Raw genomic sequence first — 17,368 nt, 5'->3', positions numbered from 1 at the left:
ATTTGTAAAAATATGTGTACATTCAATTAAAGCCTCCTAAAAAATAAAATATCTCTATTTTCCTCTTTTCATTCTTTTTGCCATAACTTTTTGCTATTCCTGGTGTTATTAAGCTCTTACACTTGGCCGTTTCATGCATCCATATCTATAGCTCCTTTTGCTGTCCTATCAGCCTCTTCATTCCCCTGTACTCCTAGATGAGCTGCTACCCAGAAGAAGCAAACATTGCTCCCCAACCTAGATACTCGATTATAGCCTACACCGTCAACTCAAAATGTCTACTAATTAAGAGAACCTACATACCTAATACATACATACATAACCTAATACTGATGTAAACAAATATTTAACAGCAAACATTAACATTATTGCTGGTTTAGTTGTTGACAATAATTTTGGGAGTGATAGTTGATTTGATTTCAATTCAATCTGATCCACATGTGAGATTCTTATTTAACGTGTTAAGACCGTTTTGCATTGTGGTGTGGATGGGAAGAAAGGTTTCTTAAACAATGGTTAGATCATAAAACCACAGCTTTACCCTGAATATGAGCATACTGCAGCTGTTGAGGTAAAAGAAAACTTGATTGTTTTTAATGTTTTGTAAAAGTACATTTCAGTACCCAAATCATTTACCTACTGTTCCTGTGTGTTGAAGTGCACATAGATGATATACCCACTAGAGGACAGTGCTCAGCCAGAACTGTGAGCACTCCAATGTAAAACTATGTATTTTTGACAGACCTCTGGGTACTTATATTATGTAGTAATTCACATGGTGTGAACATGGTTTCTCCATTATATTGAAAGAAACTGCAAAATTACAATACCATCAAATTTTCCTTTTAATTACAAAATATATTGTATGCCAATGTTACATTTTGTGTAATAGGATTCAATTCACTCAATATTACTCAGGTATATTTTGCATTCACTTAATTGATTCAGAATCACAGCTTGTTTCTGTAACATATGTTGAAAAGTAATGCAAATGTGAATCATATCCAATATGATACAGATATACAATAAAATATGGATATAAAAACAGGAATTGCATGTTTGATAACAGGCCCAAAAATAGAATTTAATTCATACTACAAAGGTGCAAAAACAATCATTATGATTATGAAATTAAATGTGTATTAGCCTACTCATAAATAGCATTGCACATTGTATTACCCTCACAGTTAAATTAAAGCATTTGAATTGTACACTTAAAGGTCCAATATGTAACATATTTACTGTAACAAATCCAAAAATGAACCCAATGTGCCATCAGATATTAAGGAAACATGCTAAGTTGAAATACTATCTTTTCTGACAACAATGCTAATGCCAGTATTTTCACCTTTTGAAATTTCCATTACGTGACGGAATTTCTGTTTGTGTTTTGGCCTGTGTTGTTTTCAACTGCCCAGTTTGATAGCCAGGCCAGGTTGCCAGATATATCTGTAAAAACGTAAACCCAGCGCTACAGCTGTAATGTTAGTAAAGCCATGAAAGCAGCAAACAAACAAACAGGATCAACGGAGATAAATTCTGCCCAACCTGAGACAGTAACAAACCCCGGGTAAATATTGGAGTGTATGTATTTGAAAGATGGAGACAGCTTAGAGCCCAAAAGGACACTGAGTTGGCTAATTTCCTCCTGAATAGGTAAGCATTAGCTTCAGGCTAATTTATCACGGCTACAAGGGGCGGGCATTTTATGTCATTTCAACATTCGTGTACTCACATTGAATTATATAGCTAGAGTACCCGAGTTGGTTACTCGCAAAAACAATTGAGACATGGCCAGTGAAGTGAGTCCTGGCTAATGCTGCCATGCTAACCGTGCTAATCGTGCTAACTGCTAACGTTTCTGGAGGACCAGGCAAGTGGACCATGGCTGTTTACAATGTGTAGCCTGTTCAGTGGCTGTAGTCGAGAACGGTGAGTTATTTTAAGCCAAGAGAGGGAGGCTGTAAATTGGGAAGAGAAGACCGTGAGTTTGCAGTGTGTTTAGCGATTGTTGTCGTAATTCTGAGCCAATAAAGTGTGTCCAGTTGGCTGGAGAGGACGGCAAGGTAGTGTTATTTTTAGTTGTTCGTACTGTAATTCTAAGCCTAGGAAGTGTGTCTGTCCGTCAGGGTGGAGAGGACGTTGTGTTGTTAGTGGTTCCAGTACCGTAATTCTAAGCCGAAAAAGTGTGCCTGTCAGTTGTGTACAGAGTTCAGGGTGTGCACGGGCTAACATTAGCTACTCCACTGTGCTGTGAAGTAATGTCTGGCTATGTGAGACAAGCGTCTAGCAACATTGTTGTGGATGCTGCGGTCTCAGCCTGTCAACCAACATGAACTTCACGTCTGGGGAGGAGGGGGTGGGGGAAACGACTCTCTCCAGTATTTTGAATTTGTACTGCAGTAACTATTTTAAACACCAGCTGTCAGTATTACATATTGCACCTTTAATCTTGTTTTTATAATAACAAAAACTCCAGAGCCTTTTTTGTTTATGTTTATTTTATTTGTGGAAGCAACAGCAGAAAAGTAATAAAGGAACTTAAACCCAACGACCACAGCTGTAGCTAAAGACCAGCAGTTTATCTGATAATAGCATCAAGAAAATGTTCACGAAAGACCTTCAGAGTAAAAGTCTGAACTGGCACAAAACTCTTTGTTGGATATAAAATGCATATCTAAGCACACCTATAACAGGATATCCCCTAAATAAACTTTAAGACTACAATATTTTTATAATCTCCCCCCAGATGAATTGATCATAGAAACTAATTGAGCAGTTTACTACAGTGTTTGTTAGAAACCAAAAAGACCCGATGCTACTGAGTTCAATTAAGGTCTGAATCAAAATGCTCCCAACAGACAACAGTAAATACATTAAAGCTCTTTATATAATGTAAATTACACTAGAAACAACAATTCCCACTACTTAAATTTTCATGTTTAGATGATTTCCCCCATTATTCTACAATAAGTAAAAGTTAGAAATGAACCTGCACCGCTCACATTTAGAGACAACTGTTAATGAAGTGTGTGTGTGTGTGTGTGTGTGTGTGTGTGTGTGTGTGTGTGTGTGTGTGCGTGCGTGCGTGCGTGCGTGCGTGCGTGCGTGCGTGCGTGCGTGCGTGCGTGTGTATCCACATGTTTCTTGTGGGTGTATAGTAGTACCTGCATGCAGTGGTGGCGAAAGTAAAAGTACTAATACCAAACTAAAAATACATATAAAGTAAAAGTCCTGCAGTGAAAATGGAAGGCTTGTATCATGTGGACGCGCCGACAGTTTTGTTGTCATTATTTAGAATTCCTAACTAAAGCTGTCAGATGAATGTAATGGAGTAAAAAGTACTATATTTCTCTCTGAAATGTAGTGAAGTAGAAGTATAAAGTAGCACGAAAAGAAAAGTAAAGTAGCTCAAAGTTGTACTATTGTATAGTACTTGAGTAAATGTATTTAGTTACATCCCACCACTGCCTGCATGCTGTGTGTCCTTTCAGTGACTGCTGTATCTGTGAGAGTGATCTCTGTTCTCAGTTGTCTTTATCAGCAGTTTTGGAGCAGGAGAGCTGCTGTTGCTGTGGTAGCCATTAGTACTTTTGGTACCTGGAGAGAGAGAGAGAGAGAGAGAGAGAGAGAGAGAGAGAGAGAGAGAGAGAGAGAGAGAGAGAGAGAGAGAGGAAAAGAAGGACAGGATGATGGTGGGAGGGAAAACAAACAGGGAGGAGGAGACAGAGAGGAAGACAAAGATTAAGAGAGACGTGTATCAGTAAAGTATTTGACATTGCGGTTGTGATACCCCAAAAGACTTAATTTTCTAACTTCTCTAAAAAAAGTGGAATATGTCATTTAGAAGGCAGACAGTTGAACACAAACCCAAAAGAAAACTATCTGGCATTTACACTGCGTTTACTTTATAATTGTGTGCCAGTACAGAACGATTGTGAAGGTTATGGACAGGTTTAGGAGTCTACACCCTCCTCAGTGTAAGTGGAGCTCCATATAGTTACATACTGTAGTTGGAGATGGTCTGGATGTTGAGGATGGACTGATGTCCAATTCTGCAGAAAAACAAACAGAGAGGTTAGTTGGTGTGTTGTTTTGAAGAAGTAACTTCCTGTGTTCCAATACCCATACTACTATCTGGTATGCCAGAAAAAAGATTTAATATGTCTCAATTAGGGCTGCCCCTCTTAGTCGTGTCGTCGACTAATCGGTCATTTTGGTCTTAGTCGACTAAGATTTCGTTAGTCCCTTAGTCATTTTTTTAATGCTTTTTCATGCTGAATGACTTATTTCCAAGAAACGTGTAAGCAATCTAGTAAATACAAGATTTAAAGCGGTGTTTTTGCATAATTCTTTGTGAAGAAACTCTGTTTTACAGATGTTTCGATTAAATCAACTAACTAGTTGACAAAATCATACAGCATGAGTGTTAGTCGACTAAGAATTTCTTTAGTCTAGGATAGCCCTTGTCCCAAATTAATCATTGCATCGCGATGTAGTATGTCCCTATTGTATGCATATGCAACAGTGCATACTCTTGGCGCTTTTCCATTACATGGTACCTGCTCGACTCGCCTCGACTCTACTCGCCTTTTTTGGTTTTCCATTACGAAAAAAAGTACCTGATACCTGCTAACAGGTACTTTTTTTAGTACCTCCTCAGTCGAGGTTCCAAGCGAGCCGAGGCGAGCCGAAAAGGTGACGTGAAAGCGACAGACGGGGGTGTCCTGAACAAACACGCTATTTTTAAACAGTTTAGCCAGCTTTTCTTTTTTTTTTTTTCTGCCTCCAGCTTCTTTAGAAACTAAATGTGTCTTCTGGCAACAACACACACCTTCAACGTTCTATGTGTGTCGCGTTAGGTCACGGCAGTTTACTACGGCGCCGCTTGTTTACAGTTCTGCGGAGGCTCCAGGCAGAGCTTTCACCGTATCCTACGTACACACACATGCTGGCTCGACGCACACACCAGCTGACAAATGTATACATCAGGCCACATATTACATAGGCTACGGTGAAAGCTCTGCGTGGAGCCTCCACAGAACTGTAAAACAAGCTCAAGTGGCCTGATGTTATACTTGTGCGCAGGTGTGTGCGTCGAGCCGGCAAGACGACCAGCCACGCTGAGGCCGTACTAAAATATGCAATGGAAAACGGACGCACAGTGTGCCGAGTCGAGTCGAGGCGAGTCGAGCAGGTACCATGTAATGGAAAAACGCCATAAGTAAGGGCTGCTGCAGTACGTACTAAAAGTTAAAAGAAAAAATATGTGCTCACTTCTTCTTCTTCTCTTACCTGTCCTCCTCTCCCTCCAGCAGCTTCCTGTAGGTGGCGATCTCAATGTCCAGAGCCAGTTTCAGGTTCATCAGGTCCTGCAAGTGAAGAAAAATAATTTTTAGACCAATATGACTTCATATAACTGGAGAGTTATCTAGGGAAGGTTTAAGCTCAAGGCCAACTGGACTTGGAAAGGTGCTCTGAGGACGTTTCATCTCTCATCCGAGAGACTCCTACAGTTCTGACTGAACAATAGAGAAACTGTTTAATCTCAGTGGGGTTGCTGTCAAGATGATCGATACCACTTTGTTTGTTAGTGCTCAACACCACTTACCATGACCCCCTTACCATACTGTTCTATCATCTCTTCCCAGGAAACTAGACAAACACTCACATCTGGCCTGATGTGAGAATGCCAATGATGGTGGTTGAGACTTGGCCTTGGGTGTCTCCAACGACCACAACGACTGTCTGATGAACCAAGCAGTATCGATCATCTTGACACTGACCCAGAGGTTACACAGCTTGGAGGGATTTTTGCAGTTCCTAGAACATAACGTTCCTACAACCCTGTTTTTCTCATGTTCCTACTGGACCAATTTGGGGATTATTAAGTTCCTCTGGCCACAGTTCCTGTAACTCTTTCAGCTCCTACTTCAGGGCAGGGTCTTTTCCGTTTTCCCTTTTACGCATAGTGGTGGTTAGATGGCTGTGATTATAATAACAAAAGGTCAGTTCCTATGGCCACTTGGCCAGTGTGCAAATGGTAAAACCGGTTTTGGGGGAGAGTAGTTAGTAGAACTGTTTAGAAGTGGATTGTTCCTATAACTACGTTCCTGTAACTACTTGGTCGGAAAGAGGCTTATAAAGCTTGACCTTTTATTCTGCTCCTTCCTGTATATTCTCTGTCATCTTTTCTTTCGACCCCCACTCTCTCTCTCTGGCTCACCTGGTACTCTCGGAGCTGTCTGGCCATGTCTTGTTTGGCCCTCTGCAGAGCGTCCTCCAGGTCTCTGGTCCGGGCCTTGGCTTCTTTTACAGCCAGCTCTCCACGCTCCTCGGCCTCAGCCAGCTGGTTCTCCAGATTGCCACGCTGAGGGGGGACGGGGAAAACAAATCATCCATGCTGGATGTAATTCAATCTACAAAATCAAGTTATGAAGGGCTGCATATTTCCTGTTGCTGTACCTGAGCCTTGACAGCCTCGATCTCGCTCTGCAGCCGGCTGATCAGGCGGTTGACCTCGGCCACCTCTCCCTTCACCACGCGGAGCTCGTCTCCGTACTGACTCGCCTGCACCGACATCTGGTCGAACTACAGACAGAGGAGAGTCAACATTTAGCGGCATCACTGCCATCTCTCTTTGAACAAAAAAATTATAGTTTATTATGAGAATCTCAAAAATCTGAGAGATGGATATGTTTGGATATTACTCAAAAGTTAATGAGAAAATGTGTTATTTTGTAATTTGGATGATCTGAAACTTATAAAAACAGAGGAGAGGTCGTCAGTGGTCAAGAGTATATATACTTAACTACTGTACTTAAGTGCTAATTTGAAGTACTTAACTTTAGTATTTCCTATACTTTATACATCGACTGCACCACATTTCAGAGGGAAATATTGTACCTTTTTACACATTTATTTAACACTAAAAGTTACGAGCTACTTCTCAGTTTAAGATTTTGTAAACAAAACATACAATCAGTTTATAAAAGATGACGCACATTATAGATGAAACTGCAAAACAGTATATAAAGTATTTATAATTAGCTCCAACTCCAATTAACTACAACATTGAAGTACGGATTATATATCACTAATAATACGATACACCACTGAGGGGGGATTCTGCATAATGAGAACTTTTGATCTTGTTGCTAATACTCCTATACTTTTACTTAATGTTTGAACTTTTAATGAAGTATTTTCACAGTGTGGTATTGCTACTTGTACTTAACTAAATTAACTAAATACTTCCTCCAACACCAATCATCTCAAATGTCTTCTGTGTCTGCTTGTGTTTTATTTAGGACAGTTTTGGATTTCACTCTCAAATAACAACTTGTCGCCTCTCAGTGGATCGAATATTTAATATCTCTGTTGCAGCACATGCTGTAGGCTGATATAATAGATTACAACGCATTCTGGATATCTTTTCCTGTGCTCTGTTCCTGGGCGCTTATACTCAGCTTCCTGTTTCCTGGTCTTTACTTTGGTCTTGTACCAGGCCTCGGCCTCCTCTCGGCTGCGGGCTGCGATCTCCTCGTACTGGGCTTTGACCTCAGCTACGATCTGCTCCATGTTCAGGCTGCGACTGTTGTCCATCTGCAACACCACCGACGTGTCTTTAATGCTGGCCTGCAGCTCACGCAGCTCCTGGGGCAGGAAACATAACATGTTGTCACCGATGAGCCACGTAGAAATAAGACTTTGAGACAATATTGGATCAAATCTGTTTAAATTGACTATTTATTCAGATTTTTAAAATGTTGTTTCAAATTGGATATTGTTGTGTGGTTCTTTGTTGAACCGTTACAAAGATTTGGTGAGTACGGCATTATGATGTCACTTTTAAGATGACGGTATCAGTTCACTTGTAGTTTTTTGACTATTCAGACGTGTTAGGTATTGAAACGTTATAACCATGAACAAAAAGGAACAAAAAAACTACGAAATGTTTTATTTCTTCGCTAGGGCTGCAACTAACGATTATTTTTTTATTGTTGCTTATTCTGTGATTAGTTGTTTGGTCTATAAAATGTCAAAAAATGGTGAAAAATGTTGATCAGTGTTTCCCAAAGCCCAAGATGACGTCCTTAAATGTCTTGTTTTGTCCACAACTCAAAGATATTCAGTTTACTGTCACAGAGGAGTGAAGAAACTAATATTCACATTTAAAGCGATAGTGCGTAGTTTCTGTCTCGCCCATGAGGAATTCTAAGTAATGACAACAACACTGCCGTTGCATCCACATGATACAAGCCTTTGGTTATCGCGCACCGCCCCCACCTCTCCTCCACGCAGTTGCTAGTAGCCAAGGAGGACACAGGGGATTAAAATAACATGATGGACTCTTCAGAAGAGGTAGTTATCTTGTAATTATTATGTCCTCTTTGTCTCCAAAGCTGAACGCTGCTGTTGTTCTTTCTCAGCGATGACGTAAAACGCATCGCTCGAGCTTCTATGAGCGAAAGTTGCCGGACGACACCATTTTGTAAACATAGCCATGTTGAGAAATACAGAGATAGTTTGGTTGAGGTGGCTACATTGCTTTGTATTAGCTCATTTGGCAATGGCTTGAATGTAACCAACGTTCATTAATATATAAAAAAACCCATTACGCACTAAAGCTTTAAGAAGCTAAAAAAATGTAATAAAAAATGACTCAAACTGATTAATCAAATATTAAAATATATATATATATATATAAAAATGTAATAGCTGACAACTAATTGATTAATCGATTAATCTTTGCAGCTCTAGTCTTCACTGAGAAGTCAACACATTGTAACTTATGCAGTTGAAAAAAAAACAGCAAATACACACAAAACTGTGTACTGGGTAACAACACAACAGAAGTTTCTGAGCGCCTACATAAACTGACTAACACGCTAGTAATTAGTAAAAATGAACTTATAACAAATATCTCCAGCAATATCAGAATCCTGCAATCACAAAGGCCAAACTGAAATGAACATTGTTAGGTCATCAACAAACTACATGTCCAGGTGTGTTTCTGTGCAGCTGCAGAGCATCAAGCTCTTTAGGGGATACTATGAACAGTTTTCCTGTTAAGGGTTTTTGTGTTCCAAGAAGCCTGACAATACGTAACAACAACAAAAGAAGAAAGATTTCTGTTTAGCATCCCAGAGGCAGTTAGTGTTTGAAGTCAACTGTCCAATGAGTCGAGAGACAGAGACAACGAACCAAAGGAAAGTGTGGCACAGAAGGAAATAACTGGATACCAGAGTGCGCAAATAAAGAAAAAAAGGAAGGTGACTGTTTTGATAAAATCAGCTTCAATGTTTCAAAGCATTAAAAATGACCAGTACCTCCTCATAGACGTTGCGCAGGAAGTTGATTTCATCTGTCAGAGCTCCCACCTTATCCTCCAGATCGGCCTTCACCAGATAGGCCGAGTCTACATCCTGAACACACACACACAAACAAACACCACACACAGATGTAACAGCAGCTCGGAGAGCCTGCCAGTGGTGGAATGTAACTAAGTACATTTACTCAAGCACTGTACTTAAATACAAATTTAAGATACTTGTACTTAACTTGAGTATTTTTTTTTCATGCTACTTTCTACTTCTACTCCACTACATTTCAGAGAGAAATATTGTACTTTTTACTCCACTCCATTCATCTGACAGCTTTAGTTACTACTTTACACATTAAGATTTTTGCACACAAAACACATATAGTTTATAAAATACAATGTTCTATTATAAATCAAACTACTACATATACCCAACGATGTAACGACCTACACGTCCAGCTGAAATGATCAGCTGATCATTTAGTTGAATGACAGAACAGTTTGGATCATTTCCAGTTTCTAAAATGTGAGGATTTTTCTGCATTGAGTACTTTTACTTTTAGTACCTTTAAGTACATTTTCTGATGATACTTACATACTTTTACTTAAGCAACATATTCATTGCAGGACTTCTTACTTATTTATAAGTATTTTTACAATAGTGCTTTTACTTAAGTAAAGGATCTGAATACTTCCTCCACTATTGGAGCCTGCTAACTCCTGCTAAATGCTGATGTGTAGCAGGTATGATGAATGCGTTACCACTAACATTTGCCGCTAGCATACCTCAAAATAATCCAATAGCAAAGAAATGATTTTATAAAGTTTAAGTCATGGTACATTTTCCAACCGATAGTCGGGCCATGAAACCAGATTTGTCTTACATGGACTCTGCTGCTGTTTTCATGTGACACTGACATGACATAGATTTTGATGAATGAATGTAGAGAGGGAGACAATAAGTACAATAGAGTGGTTCATCTTACTCACCACACCTGTAAAGTAAGAATGAATGTGTGTGTATGCTGACCTTCTTTAGGATTACAAAGTCGTTCTCCAGGTTGTTTCTCTTGTTAATCTCGTCCTCATATCTGTAACAGAGACAGGACACAGATACAGTGAAATACCATGAGATATTACAGAACTCACGTTGACTTTATTTACCACCACAGTGACTTTATTCACTTGTGTTTGTAGTCCTCCACCAGGCCCTGCATGTTCCTCAGCTCCCCGTCCAGTTTGGTCTTGTCGTTGTTGACCAGGTCCATCTGGCGCCTCAGCCCCGCCATGTAGGCCTCGAACAGGGGCTCCACGTTGGACCGGCCCACCCCCTGGCCCTGCAGCAGCTCCAGCTTGGTCTCAAGCATCTTATTCTGCTGCTCCAGGAAGCGTACCTGAATGATGGAGGTGGGAAATAAATTAGATAGAAAGAGCTGTTTAAGGGTTTCCAGATCCCAAAATGCATCTTCTAACGGGCATACTGCATGTTTTGACATGATACATCTGGTCAGATTTGTGCTTGTTAGCTAGCTATCCATAGTTACTTATGAAATAATCATCTTTGACTTGTTAAAAAACTTTAATTAGCAGTGGGAAAGGTATGACAGAAATACAAAGCAACTGCCATTTAATGTCTGTTTCTGAAACAAGGCAGCCGTCCCGGTTTCTGGTCACCTGTTGATGTTAATCTGGTTCAATCCATCGTGCTAAAACGTAACAACATTGCTCAGTTGCTCATTTTTGTTTATGTCATTCAGTGAATTATGGGTCCAATTGCTTTGGACTGTTGGTCGAAGAAAATAAGAAATTTGAAGATGTCATTTTTAGGTCTAGGAAATTATAATGGACATTTGTCCCTGTTGTCTGACATTTTATAGACCAAATGATTGAAAACTTCTGGTCAATCTTCACTTTGATTAATAATAGAACACAATGAGCCTTAGGCCTCATTCACATGTACATGGGTATTTTGTAAACAGGGTTTTTATCTCCTTTGCTTTAAAGAAATCCCATCTACACAAGCACTGTTTTATTAAAAGAAATCTCCATCCTATGTAAATGCAAAAACACATTAAAGTGCTGTCTAGAGCATGCTAAACCAACAGCCGGAGATAAAACCCTAACCATAAAGCCATGTTGGCCAATAAGAGGCCTGAAAAATTACCAGAAGGCGACATGGCAGCAATGGAACACCTCGGTTCCTCAATATAGTGGAAAATTAACAGTACATTATGTGTACATCAGGGGCATAGCACAAAATTCTGGGCCCCTCCCTGCATCCACAGCTATTCATTCTAGCATCTTTTTTGGCTCTCCTACATGAGGGCCCTGGGTACTCAGTCCCATTTCCACTCCCAGTCCGACACCCCTGGTAAACATGTAAAAAGTCCTGTACGGTAAGCGGTAAGCATTATTCTAGCCATGTCCGCCGTTGCACAAAATATCGCCTCATTTGTGACAAAAGGTGGTCATTGCATTTCTGTGAGTGATATTTATTTTTATTTTTATTCTTATGTATGTGTGATATATGTGTGTATATGTGTTTGTTGTGTTATGGTTGCGTAAGCTACTGGATGCCTAAAATTTTCTTCGGGATGAATAAAGTATCTATCTATCTATCTAAAAGAGATACGCGTGCACACTCTGACGTTACAAGACAAAATCTATGTTTTCGCTGTCTACACGTCAACACTGGAAATAGAGTTTCTGTACATTTTCACCCTAGAAAGAGTTCAAAAGATCAATTATTAGTGACCTAAATGCAGTTTGCGTCCACAAAACCCAAAGAATACTTGTGTATGTGTGGACTAGGCTTCAGTTGTCCTTTCTTGAATATATGTTTATTCCAACACAAATTTAATGTCAGAGAAGATCTTGGTACAGCATGTGTGCATGGACATAGAGTCATATCAAAAATTGAAATAACATTACAGTCACTCAGCCCTATACAGTATGTCCCATGTTATACAGAATGACATAATCCCGCCACCAGGGAGGAGGCAAAACTATGTGTAACCCTTGCTTAAGACTATTTATCATGAGAGACAGCCTGCCCGAAGCAGTAACATCATCATCAACATCCTCATCTTTATCTTTTACCTCTAGACACATGGAGCCTCTTTACATACAGCCTGCCAAGTGTGAAAAATTCCTCGTAAGTGTCCTCATACCTGGCAAATAAAGCTGATGATTTTGATTCTGATTCATGTGACAAACATCATTCGATTTCCATGAAAGTGGTCCACACTTGATATAGAGCATCAAAATGCATGTTGCCATTTTGTGCATTTAGCCAATTAACAGGAAGTAGTTGCAATTCATCGTATCCATCGCCCCGCACTCTGCACACTGTTCAATTAGCATGCAAATGCGTGGCTGTGTCGACCTGGCGTCCTGCCAGTACCCCAGACATGCCAGGAGGTGCGAGGGCCCGTTCATCGCTGCTTGTAGCTTTAATTCAAATATATAATTAAAATAAAAGTTAGTTGCAGCAGTAGATTAATGTCCTTCCTTGGATAAACAGAGGTTAAAGAAACGGCATCATTCCAGCAAGATAAGCAGCTCGATCTCAACACCTGACTGTATCTGCACAGCTCGTGTTTCCTGCCTGCGGACGGGTATATCCACCACCTATTATACCTCCTTCCCTTTGACACAAAGCCCGTGTTCTGTTCAGAACAGAATAATCTCCCTCGGAGACACAACCACACCACGCTGACCTGGTTTATCAGGTAACAACACAACAACTCAATGGGACGGAAATGGGACAAGTAGCTTCAATATCCAGTGGTTAAATACCACTGATTCTGGGGTTTAAATGGCTTTTTAAATCCCAGATGCATTCACTGAATTATTGGCTCTTTTTTTTTTTTTTAAGTTTCTGTGTTTTAGTCAACTGATCAGGCTCATTTCTGCAACAATCCGTATCAATAAATGCTATCACATTTCCCTGTGATTTAAACTGGGTAATCATCCTGCAACAAATACAACTTTGTCTTCCATGTTGCATCAGGCTAATGACTTCTCTGCAAGAGGGGAGCAGCTCTTTAATGTTTAATGGTGGGGCCAGGCGGGTTGGATTACACTGGTAATTGATGGGTTTGTTTATTAGTCAGATTACTTGACTTTGCCTTTGAACAGTTCTGAAGAGTAGAAGAAGAGGTCTTACTGCCTCATTGTTCATCATTTCATTCATAGACCAGCCAAGGCGTAACTTTGGGTTCAACATTGGGGGGGCTGAGATCTCCAACTATATAGGGAGGTCTCGGGACATGTCTGCATGTATTGAGTAAAGCGGAAAAAACATTGAAAACGCAACAAAAATTTCCAAAAAAACACCAAAAACTTTGGAAAAAGCTCAGAATGGGTTATTGGGGGGGTTGTAAATTACACCTATGGTACCAACTAGGAAAATCTAGAGTGTCAACTGCTCTCTTGCATTTAATTGATTCTTGCCCAAACGTAGCTGCACCAAGCAGGTTCCAGGTTTGAATTTATTTCAATGAGTTCAGTCCAAAAGAGTCCAGGTTAAAGTCACTTCACCTCTCCTGCAGCTTAGAGCTCATACAAACAAAGACTCTTTTGTGAGTCACCTGACGTCACAACATCAGTCTCACTGACAGAGACGGATGGAGACGAGCTTCAAATGTTTCTGGGAGGTTTCACAATATTTTGTCTTAGAACACTGAAATGGATTTGGGGTTAACTTTTTCTGCAAAATTGATCAGGGTTTTAGACCACATATGTTTTTACTGCAAACACATTGGCAATCTGAAATGGATAACACCCTTGTGAGCATTTAAAATAAAAAATAAAAATTCCAGACCTATTTTAATCTCTTTGCAACCAATGCATGTGTGCAAACTCAGACATTTACACCACTCCTGTACTTTGAATGTAATTTAAGGATCTTTAGCTGCTCAAAATTAAAATGTAGTTTTCTACAGGCAGTTTAAATGGGAGGCAATGATATGAGGTCAAACATATATTTTCTATAAGATATTACCAGCTGGTTTGATCATTTATGCTACCTTTAACACTATTTTAATATACATTGTTTTAATTTCTCATATCATCAGTGATATTGTAAAAGGATACAATATCACTGTATTGTGACTAGTACTTTTATCTTTATTATGGTTATTATGATTGGTATTTCTAATATATGCACATTATATTTCTATTGTATTGTAATGGATGTATTTTATATGGCTTGTGTAATATTTGTCATCATTATATATTATTTCATTCAAATAGTTATACATTTTGTTACCTCTCAGCCTGTTTCTGTGCTGCTGTAACATGTGAGTTTCCAGCTTTGCACGTTGAATGAATAACATTCTGCATATTTTGCTCTGAACCAGAAACTCGGTGTAACGATCACAGGACATATCTTTATCCTTCCAGACCAATACTAAGTGTTTGAAAAAAAAAAATGTAAATTAGCACTCAGAAAAGCAGAGGTTAGTTTTGGACATTTGGACCTCCGCCCAGCCCAGCCCAGCCCAGCACTCTGTCTCTGTACGCCTGAAGTGTATCTCTGCTAATGTGAGAAGCCAACAATGGCTCTATTGTAAAAGTGTGTTACCGACTCCGTGAGAAAGCAGAGATGTTACCTAAGTACGCTATCAATGTCCGGCTCTATCACAGAGCGGCTCACTGCTTCTGCTTCTGTTGGAAATGGGTTCTCCAGCTACTTCTCACATTTCCTTCCCCAGTTAACAGCGAGGGTTTTACCCTTTCTACTCGCCTGAGGACTGTACTGTAGTTATTCGCCCATTCAGGCTCTTATACATGAGCTTAGCTTGTGTTATTATTGGGACCTTTTATAGGTCTTCACGTACTGTAGGTCAGATTGAGTTCTTAAATCGGCTATAATCAACATTTTTTAATCATAACAATGTGTGAAATGATGTGACAATGTGAAAGGGATTGCCTGTGGTACACATACTTTTACAAGGTTGGATACAGATGCTGTTTGAACAATGTTTAATTTTTATTTTATTTTAAGAAAAATGTGTCAACATTTTGGGGCTTATGAACACATTTCATAAAAACACATCAAATGCAAATAATCGGCAGAGACTGAGGTAATTTTATAGAGAGATTATGTAACTTTAGCTGGCCACTGTCTCCACAAGTGGCAGGTAGGTATAAAAGGAAGTGCTAAAACATTGTACAACAGTCATATAGACAGCAAACTCAGTAATATCAGCTAAATAGCTAAATCCGTCTAAAGTTTGGTCAAACCAGACCAAGACATGCTGTAGCAGCAATCAGGGGGTTGATTGTATGAGGTTGAGCGAACGCGTTTCATTGCTCAAGAATTCAACCTTTTTAAAAAATAAAGAATGTGTTATTTCTTCTTTTAACAGTTTCCAGTGAATTCAATTTATAAGTTGAAGTAGAAACAGGTCAATCTATAAAATGTGAGAAAATAGTGGAAAATTGCAACATCTTACAATCACAAATTCCTAAAGCCTAACGTGATGTTTTCAAATCACTTCTTTGGTCTGACCAACATCTCAATCTACAACAATATAATAGAGGAAAGCAGCAAATCCTCACATTTTAGGGGCTGGAATCAGAATGTTTGGCTTTTTTTGGCTTGAAATATACCATCATTTATCAATTATCAAAAATAGTTGCTGTTTAAGTTTCTGCAGTGGTGGCCGAAGTACTCAGATCTAATACCACAGTGTAGAAATACGGCAAGTAAAAGTCCTGCATTCAAGTATTTACTTAAGTAAAGGTACAAAATGATTAGCGTCAAAATACGCTTAAAATACCAAAAGTAAAAGTACTAGTCATGCAGAATGGCCCTTTTCAGAATGTATATTAAATTATTGGATTGTAATTATTGGTGCATTAATGTGTTCATCACTTTAATGTTGCAGCATGTAAAGGTGAAGCTGATTTTAAATACTTCATACACTGCTGGTAGTAGAATTTCAACAAGGGATCAATAAAGTTGGATTTTAATCTATAACATTGCACCTTACATCTAACACATTTGACTCTCGAGTACAATACAAAGTGGCAGGAAATAGAAGTACTCAAATAAAGTACACGTACTTTATGTTACTCTCCACCACTGATTTTCTGTAATTGATTAATTGGCTTCCTCCTCAGGTTTCTTTACCTTATCTATGAAGGTTGCGAAGCGGTTGTTGAGGCTCTTGATCTGCTCCTTCTCGTGGGCCCGGCTCATGGACAGGCTGGGGTCGATCTCCAGGTTCAGGGGGGCCAGCAGGCTCTTGTTAACCGACAGGGCGGCCAGCGGGGACCCGAGGCCGTGGTGGTGCCCGTTGGCCCCCGCGCAGAGAGAGCTGCTGCTCAGGGAGAGGCCACTGAAACCTCCCAGACCCGGACTGAAGCCGCTCAGCCTCCTGGACCCGCTGCTGCTCCGGACCGAGTTACTGGAGCTGATTCTCTTGGTACGACTCAGACTCATTGTGGAGGCAGAGGTGGTGGTAGGATGCAGGAATAAAGGGAGCGTGAAAGGTGGTTAGACACAAAGATGGAGGTATAAAAGCAGAGAAGCAGATGGAAAGACTGAGACAGATGGAATGGAAAACAGACAGCTAGAGGAAGGAGAGATTGGGAAGAGTGGGGAAAAGAGAGGGTTATTAAGAAGATGCAAGACTTGCAGAAAACAGGCAGAGGTGAGAACAACGGAGTCAACGAGACGCAAAGAAAAGTGTAGCAGGTAGGTACTAATGTCAGACCACAGTGGGGCGTCTCAGGTGTCTCGTGATCTTTTAAACCCCGGGGGGAGGGAGTCGATGGAGGAGAAGAGAAGCTGGAGCACCACAGAGCTGTGGTGTCAGATATCTAAGGACTTTTCAGACTTTCTGAGGGGGGGAATGTCAAGTTACTGTTCTTTTTTCACAAACAGGTGATGGAAGATGTTTTTATGCTAAAAAACAGAAAAAGGTCATCATTTACCATGGGTGATTTTAGACCCTTTTTAGGGGGGCTCAAGCCTCAGCCCCCCTAAAAATTATAATAATAAAAAAAGTTGTTTTTTTAATCAATTTTGGT

The 17,368-nt window shown here is 39.9% G+C and overlaps 1 protein-coding gene across 4 annotated transcripts; it reads right to left on the bottom strand.

Moving 5' to 3' along the window:
- Positions 1-3,328: 3,328 nt before the first annotated feature.
- Positions 3,329-17,259, bottom strand: si:dkey-222f2.1 (intermediate filament protein ON3). Of its 4 annotated transcripts, none has more exons than XM_031277225.2 (10): positions 16,467-17,259; positions 10,511-10,719; positions 10,356-10,416; positions 9,333-9,428; positions 7,492-7,656; positions 6,466-6,591; positions 6,227-6,370; positions 5,296-5,372; positions 4,009-4,055; positions 3,329-3,600 (listed from the first exon to the last, which is right to left on the bottom strand). In XM_031277225.2, the coding sequence occupies exons 1-10, from the start codon at positions 16,776-16,778 to the stop codon at positions 3,491-3,493; spliced, it is 1,347 nt and encodes a 448-aa protein (XP_031133085.1). In that variant the 5' UTR covers positions 16,779-17,259; the 3' UTR covers positions 3,329-3,490. The 4 variants fall into 4 exon arrangements, with proteins under 4 accessions (XP_031133085.1, XP_031133087.1, XP_031133086.1 ...); XM_031277227.2 differs by lacking the exon at positions 16,467-17,259 and adding an exon at positions 14,598-14,621; XM_031277226.2 differs by lacking the exon at positions 16,467-17,259 and adding an exon at positions 11,450-11,611.
- Between the last annotated feature and the right edge of the window lie 109 nt (positions 17,260-17,368).

This window comes from Sander lucioperca, chromosome 6, assembly GCF_008315115.2.
Source record: "Sander lucioperca isolate FBNREF2018 chromosome 6, SLUC_FBN_1.2, whole genome shotgun sequence".
Classification (NCBI taxonomy): Eukaryota; Metazoa; Chordata; class Actinopteri; order Perciformes; family Percidae; genus Sander; species Sander lucioperca.
Note: the sequence above shows the minus strand (reverse complement) of the source record. Positions and strands in the feature narration are given on the sequence as shown.

What these genes read in the sequence shown, in the direction of transcription:
- si:dkey-222f2.1 (XM_031277225.2), bottom strand. Translation starts at nt 16,778, where the DNA reads ATGAGTCTGAGTCGTACCAAGAGAATCAGCTCCAGTAACTCGGTCCGG. An exon ending in TGCGCAACGTCTATGAGGAG is followed by an intron (nt 7,657 to 9,332) that starts GTACTGGTCATT and finishes TTCCTGCCCCAG; the next exon opens with GAGCTGCGTGAGCTGCAGGC. An exon ending in AGGCCTGGTACAAGACCAAA is followed by an intron (nt 6,592 to 7,491) that starts GTAAAGACCAGG and finishes CTCTGTCTGTAG; the next exon opens with TTCGACCAGATGTCGGTGCA.